At 46.2% G+C, this 7,427-nt stretch overlaps 1 protein-coding gene across 1 annotated transcript; it reads left to right on the forward strand.

Moving 5' to 3' along the window:
- The first annotated feature begins 5,021 nt into the window (after window positions 1-5,021).
- LOC144768458 (uncharacterized) lies at window positions 5,022-7,198 on the forward strand. The gene is made up of 6 exons (XM_078652132.1): window positions 5,022-5,150; window positions 5,774-5,925; window positions 6,198-6,266; window positions 6,547-6,612; window positions 6,802-6,890; window positions 7,069-7,198. Exons 1-6 carry the CDS (start codon window positions 5,054-5,056, stop codon window positions 7,196-7,198), a joined length of 603 nt encoding a protein of 200 aa, XP_078508258.1. The 5' UTR covers window positions 5,022-5,053.
- The last annotated feature ends 229 nt before the right edge of the window (window positions 7,199-7,427 follow it).

The raw sequence follows: 7,427 nt of genomic DNA on the forward strand, positions 1-7,427 counted from the left end.
TGGTAACAGCCCATACTCAAACTGAGTCCCTTCCTGAAAAGGTTGGTGGAGTTGTGATGGCCACAGCTCAAACTCAGACAGATGATAGTGTTGTGAAGCCTGAAACTATGTATCACTCCACTCAGACAGAGAGCATGGTGGAGGAAGAGAAATCTCCCTCCCACCAGACTTTAGGAAAGGATCAGCCTCCTCAGGGAACTGATCTGACCCCTTGTGAAGAAACTGCCCCAGAGGTAGTCAGGCCTAGCCTGGCAGAGCCCCTGATGTCAGCGGACCCTTCCAAGGTGGGACCCAGTCTGGAGCAGGTAACCTGCCCCTCTCTACCCTGCCTCAGTCAGCCCAGGGCTGTAGAGGTCAGGGAGGCCAGTGTTGGACCCCAAAGGGCCCCCTGTCCAAAAGAATTTCCCAATCAGCAGATTAAGGGCACTGAAGCTAGTAGTCCTAGCCAAGTGAAAATAAAACACACTCCTGAGGGATCCCCCTTAGATTTAGTGAGGGACCTCCCACAGATGGACACTGTTGGGCACAGCCAAACCTGGGACCTGAGGGCCCCAAACCTGACCTGTCCCTCCAGTAAGCCAAACAGAGGGACCAAACCTCCAGCTGTAGGTAGCCAGAGGTTGACCCTGAGGGCCCAAAACAACTCAGTCTTGGAAAGAAAGGCCTCTATGGTGGAAAATGATTGGAGGAAGCTGAGCCCAAAATTAGTGGAGCCTCACTTCAATACTCCATTTCAGCACCAGCCTTTTTCTTTGCCAAAACACACCACAGGTAGAGATTCCCTATGGTGGAGACCCTCAGATACCCTTAGGGTGAGGGATTGCTTAGTGGACCATGAGATAGGGGATAACCATGCCAGTGCTGGTACTTCCTTATATGGCCACTCAGGCAATATAGGCTTACCTGGCAAGGATAGCCTTATCTCCTTTCGTTTGGGGGGGGGGTTATGTAGGAAGGTAGATCCCTGACTATGGTTGCCCCCAACTTTTTGCCTGGTGTTTTGCTGGTTTTCTGACTTAGTTGACCTGGGGCCCTGCTAATCAGGACCCCAGGCCCACTTCTCTCTCTGTAAAATGGACTCCATGTACCCTAGGTACATACTCAATTGGATACTGAGTCACCTTATCAGCCCCTGTACAGTGTACCTTAGGTACCCAGGGCATAGGTGCACACAGGGCCTACCAGGGGCTGCAGCATGTATTATGCCACCCCTGGATGGCCATCCAAATCTGACACAACTGGCTGCTTGACAGCTGGGGCAAGGTGGTGTAATCACCCTTTGCTTTAGATATAGTATACCTATATCTAACCCTAAATGGACACACAGATCTCCTATCAGTCACTCCTATGGCAGGCCTTAACAATCCTGAAGGCAGAGTGCTTGGAATTGTGTGAGATAGTGCTCTGGCATGAGCTGAGCCTGTCTGCGGCTTTCGGGATCTATCCCTTAGCCGTTTCCATGATAACGCATACCATATACTCTTAAGTGCATTATAATCCTCGCGGTTATATGCCAACTCTGGTATCGCTTTATCAAAACATGTCGAGTAAGGTGTCATACGAATTGGAATACTAACCCCTCGCCAATTCTGGTGACGGGGTTAGCATTCCACCCTTCTAGAGGGACACGACATGATGGTAACCTGTAACCCCGGTTAAAGTCAGACAGAGCCTTAGCTCCACAAAATGGATGCTGCCACCGAGACACAAGTCTGCCCTCCTGCTGCTGGGATTATTTACAACAAGGGGTGGTGATGGACAGAGTCTCTGAATTAAGCAGAGTACTCTCACCCAGTCAAGAGATCAGGGCTAGATCCAACACCGTTTTTTAGCTCATTGCACCATCCCAGTTTCAGAACCTGGCTGTATGCAAATTAGTCTGTCCCTGGCCCAGTGCATCATGGGAACAGGGCAGACCAGACTACAAAAGCCAATTCTTACACTGGGAAGGAAACAAGCTTCCAGGGACCGGTTTCTGGCATTACAGCCGTCTTCGGCCCGGCTTGCCTGAATCCTGATGGTGCAATGAGCAAGGGACTCACATCTGAGTATACCCTTCCACGCTTAGGGTGGACAAAATTATTTACAACAAGGGGTGGTGATGGACAGAGTCTCTGAATTAAGCAGAGTACTCTCACCCAGTCAAGAGATCAGGGCTAGATCCAACACCGTTTTTTAGCTCATTGCACCATCCCAGTTTCAGAACCTGGCTGTATGCAAATTAGTCTGTCCCTGGCCCAGTGCATCATGGGAACAGGGCAGACCAGACTACAAAAGCCAATTCTTACACTGGGAAGGAAACAAGCTTCCGGGGAACGGTTTCTGGCATTACAGCCGTCTTCGGCCCGGCTTGCCTGAATCCTGATGGTGCAATGAGCAAGGGACTCACATCTGAGTATACCCTTCCACGCTTAGGGTGGACAAAATTATTTACAACAAGGGGTGGTGATGGACAGAGTCTCTGAATTAAGCAGAGTACTCTCACCCAGTCAAGAGATCAGGGCTAGATCCAACACCGTTTTTTAGCTCATTGCACCATCCCAGTTTCAGAACCTGGCTGTATGCAAATTAGTCTGTCCCTGGCCCAGTGCATCATGGGAACAGGGCAGACCAGACTACAAAAGCCAATTCTTACACTGGGAAGGAAACAAGCTTCCGGGGACCGGTTTCTGGCATTACAGCCGTCTTCGGCCCGGCTTGCCTGAAACCTGATGGTGCAATGAGCAAGGGACTCACATCTGAGTATACCCTTCCACGCTTAGGGTGGACCCCGGTGCTCACTGTGCATAGGCCGGCTTGAACCAGTTCCAGGGGCACACCAGACCCTGAGCTGGGGAAAGCCCGCCAAAGGAGAGGGGTGTAACCACCCGCCTCCTGGTCCCACCCATAGGGCAGGACTTAGTCGCGTGCCAGCCCCCTTTTTCAGGATAAAGGTAGGAGCAGGCCCCCTTCCAAATTAGATCAATCTTTGAATCCTGAACCGACCTTCTACCCGAAGAACTCAAGACTCTACTCAAGATTTTCTCCCTTGTCACTAAGGAGTAGTCACCCTGCAGCAGCAGGCACCAACCAAGCTTCGCGGTTTGTTGCCAGTCTCTCCATCGGATCAAGACTGCTTCAGCACGACGAGAACCGGCTTCCCTGGCACCTCTGACCTCAACCTACATCATCAGCCCAGCTGTGATCCGTGGGTGCGACGAGACCTCGAGGGACCGGCCATCTTCTGAACTGCACGACGCTTGTCCAGCACGACCACCGAGTGACCCTCGACCGAGTGCTTTGGGGTAAGAGAAGCCCCGACCCTGAGCAGCTCCAGCCCCGAAGCTCAGCCCCCTTGCATCCACGAGATCTGCGTGGGGCCCTTCTGCTCTTTGCTGCTCACCGCGTTGTCCAGGTCGCTTGCCCGTTGGCTAGTGGCCCCTTCACGACGCTCCACGACAACAAACACCGCTGGTCTGGTTGCTCCAGACTGGCCCTTGCTTCCCTCCATCGGAGAAGCACCCTGGACCCTCCTGGTCCACTCAAGACGCCATTTTAGGTCCACCGCGTGGGCCTTGCATTTGCCAAGACTTGTTGCCCCAATCCTGGGTCCAGCGACGTCGACAGCAAGAGCCTTCGTGGGACAGCTCGCACCTCCATCCTGGTCGCCGACAACGCCTCCTGGTCCGAGAGACTGCAGAGCCCAGCAGCGCCCACTCACCTGACTGCGGTGACTTCGCCCGGTGCCATCCTGGTGCCCACATAATCACTGGCTAGTGATTCAGAACTTGGTCCCCTCTGCTTTCAGGTTTTCTTCTTCCCTGATCCAGGCTTGGATCTCTTCGAACTTTTCTTCACTGGCCGCCTGCCAGCAACTTCCTCTTCAGGCTCCTGGTCCGTCAACGAGGGTTTCCGACGCAACTTGAACCCTATGCAGCCGCAGCCCCTGGGCTAGGTAAATCCAGCACTCCGGTGCTCCAGCATAGTCCAACACTCCAAGTGTTCGGATCCACTCCCGTTTTTGTCCCAGCTAGTCGGGTTCGCCCGAGAACAGTAACTTTGCAACTGCTAGCCTCCATAGACTTTTTCCCGCCTTACGCGTGAGAGTTCCCACTCTGCACGTGGCGTCCCTAGGCCTCCTGCTCCTAACCTGAGTGTTCAGTATTGTAGGCCTAGCGTTTCTAAAGCCTAGAAAAGTATTACTTACCTGCTAGCTAGTTCGCATTCCACTTCTTGTGTATATGGTTTTTCGTGCCCCTCGGGCATTTGTGTAAATTGTGCGACTTAAAGTATTTTCATAAGAGTTTTGTTGTGTGCTTAGCTCCCTGTCTCATAAAGAGCCAGGGTAGTCTTGTTATAAATAAATATACTGTTATTTTCATAACAAGTTGTGTGGTGTCCTTTCACTTGGTGTTCAAGGGGTAATGTGATGGTAAAACAGCTGGCTTAACACGCCCTCTAGAGTCTTAGCCTTAGACTGCTCGTATCCATGCTACTAGGATAGCTGGTCTATAAGGTTGACTTACAACCAATCATCAATAAGGGTTGTTTGGACTGATATATAGTGATCACTAGAATAGTGAGCACTGCACATCAAGCCAACTTCTCACAGAAAGCTACAAGAAAAGGAGGCATTTTGGAACATAAATTTACTGGACCATACACTATTGCTGAAATCCAAGGAAAGCGCGTTAAATTGCTTAATGATCGCAATATCCTTTTACGTACAACACACAATCTCGACATGTTGAGGCCTTATAAGTCGAGCGTCAAAGGTAAACAATGTAAAGTAATGTTTTGGTTATGCAATGTGAGATAATTGGATGTGTTTCGGAATAATATACTATCAACATATGTAAATGTCTCCTTAATTTGGTGAAAAGGTATTAGGTTGAGCAGGAGAACGTGACGCTGACTTTCTCCAAAAGATATGTTTTTAAAAGTACGGTATTTTAAACAAGGTATTATTGAATAGTATTTTTTCTTTGTGTAGGGTTTTGTGTTTGGATGGTGGAGTAGTCTGTTTTCCCAACTGAGTTTTTGTCAACCTCAAAACCAATATTTTTCAGGAAGCATGACCAATCATGAATCGCCAGCATCTCTTCCACTTGAAACACTTTCAGAGGAGAATGATGATTTTGCAGAAAACCAAGCTTGCGTGCTGTTGGGGGGTGAGGTTGCTACTTATTTTATTAATACTTCTGTTTTAAAATTGTTTAACAAATATTTTATAATTTTGGTAATTATACATCTTAGTACTTTGTGTCCGGCTGGTTTACTATATGGTGCTCACTTCGAAAAAAGTATATTACCTTACACTAATCCAAACAACTCTTTATTGGGTTTTCAGTGGTTTTAGACAACATTAGAAAGCTCTCTAAGTGGTAGCTGTTGATAGCAGCCTTCATGTTTAGGGTCCCAATTACGATGCCCTTGGAAATTGCTACGAGCCAGGGTTCGTTGGGAAGGAATCCTACCTGTGTTTTAGAAAAGGGCCTGTAATCACAAAGCCGGCTATATCCGCCCGAGGGATTATGATGGCATATTCCCACTGCCTTTCTGTGCCGGCCTTTTCGACACAGAAAGACTGTGGGAATCTGTTTTTGGGGGGCCCCAGCAGGGCCCACATGGGTGCAAGGCCTCAGGATGGCAGTCTAGTAGGCACCTATGGTGCCCCCGTTGAGCCCTGCACCCCGGCAAAAGTAATTTGTTTGGTGTGACTGTCAGTTTTGAAGTTTATGTAGGTGTCTTTAAAACTTGTTTTAACTTATGTTTCTCACTTATGTATCCACAGACTTAAAAGATTCGGGATCTAAGACCAGGCAATCACTTTTGGATGTGTGGAAGAAACCAGTGATGGGACGCTTGGAAGCAATAGTGTCCGACATTAAACTGTATGATTATTCCTTTTGTTCACTCAAAACGCCACAATGGATTGTCGATGAGGTTGGTTTCTATAACATCGATAGTCAGTATAGTATGTCTCGCCACCGCCGCGCTCACGCCTGTCTGTTGGTCCTTGCTCCAGCAGATTTGTAATCATGCACTACTTAACTAAGTGTAATTCTTTTTTTATAGGTAATCGATGCGTACCTTAGCAAATTATGTATGTCACGATCCAATGTACGTATATTTTCATAAATATCACACACAGATGTACACCAAGATAACAATTGTTTTACAATGTGTGTAATGATGTCCTTTTATTTTAACCTTAGTGTTTTGCACTTTCTGCAACAGTGTCATCCTCTATCTTCCTGGGCAAATACCGGTCGCCTGTTTTCCGAGTACATATTTGAATCTCTTATTTGACTTTTCACAGTCTCAGGTTGTAATGATTTGTTAATGTAACTGATGGATTTAGTGTTGAAGTGTACAAGACACTTACAATAACGTAATGAACAATTGCCTACATTTCACATGTTGGTATACTGTGAATCTGTGTACTTGTCATCCAAGTAAATATTATAGATTTAGAATTCTGGATAACAATCCATTGATACCTTTGAACGTATGGAGTCAGGATGACAGTTAAAGTTATTAATGAGCACATTCTATTCTATGCAGGTATCTTATGAAACTGTGGAAACTGTTCTTTGTCCTACAAATACTGGCAATCATTGGATTCTTTTCGTAAGTGCCAATTTTTTATTTTTTAGTTATCGTTCAGAGGTTTGAAAGTTATTGATGAAAAATATGAGTGGTTGTAATCGTTGGAGAGGCCTACCATTTTTTTTTAATATATACATTGGCTATTTCTGAAACTTTTCCCTTTCTCTTGCTGATGTTGTTTTTCAAACAGCTTTTATATCATTTCCACAGATATTGAAACCTTTTACAAAAAAAATTTTAGTCTACGATTCACTGCCGGCAAATCTTCATACCTACAAAGTCTTCTTGAGAAATTGGAGGTGCCCTTTCCCAAATACAGTTTCCATTATCTATTTAGTACTTTTAAGATTGCAAAATAATAAAATTCACAAACTTTACAAATTGATCACTATTTGTGACAACAATGTAACATCTTTATTGTTTTATTCTGATTGACAAACTCTAATATTTTACATAACCTTTCATATGTCTCTAAAGGGATTTCCTACAGGCACTGAAGCATCCTGACTATGAGCTTTGGGAATTAGTGGTTGATTCTAACGTAAAGCAACAGGACAACTACAATTGTGGTGTTTTTTGCATGCTGGTAATGATAAATTCCTATTAATATTATAAACGTTAATTTGTTTTTTATCAAAGTGAATAATTGATCATATTCTCGAATGAGAGATTATTGAAGTTAATTATGGTTTTTAGAATTCTAGTGGTCAAAATACTCGTCTAACTATGGCTTTTTCGGTGCGGTTTTCTTCGAGTTCACGTGGCCACAGGCACGCTCTTTTGGGCCATAAACTTTCACGGCCATATGTTCCCCAGCTCCAGCACCTCCCCTCTCT

Source organism: Lissotriton helveticus, chromosome 1_1, assembly GCF_964261635.1.
Source record: "Lissotriton helveticus chromosome 1_1, aLisHel1.1, whole genome shotgun sequence".
NCBI classification, from domain to species: domain Eukaryota; kingdom Metazoa; phylum Chordata; class Amphibia; order Caudata; family Salamandridae; genus Lissotriton; species Lissotriton helveticus.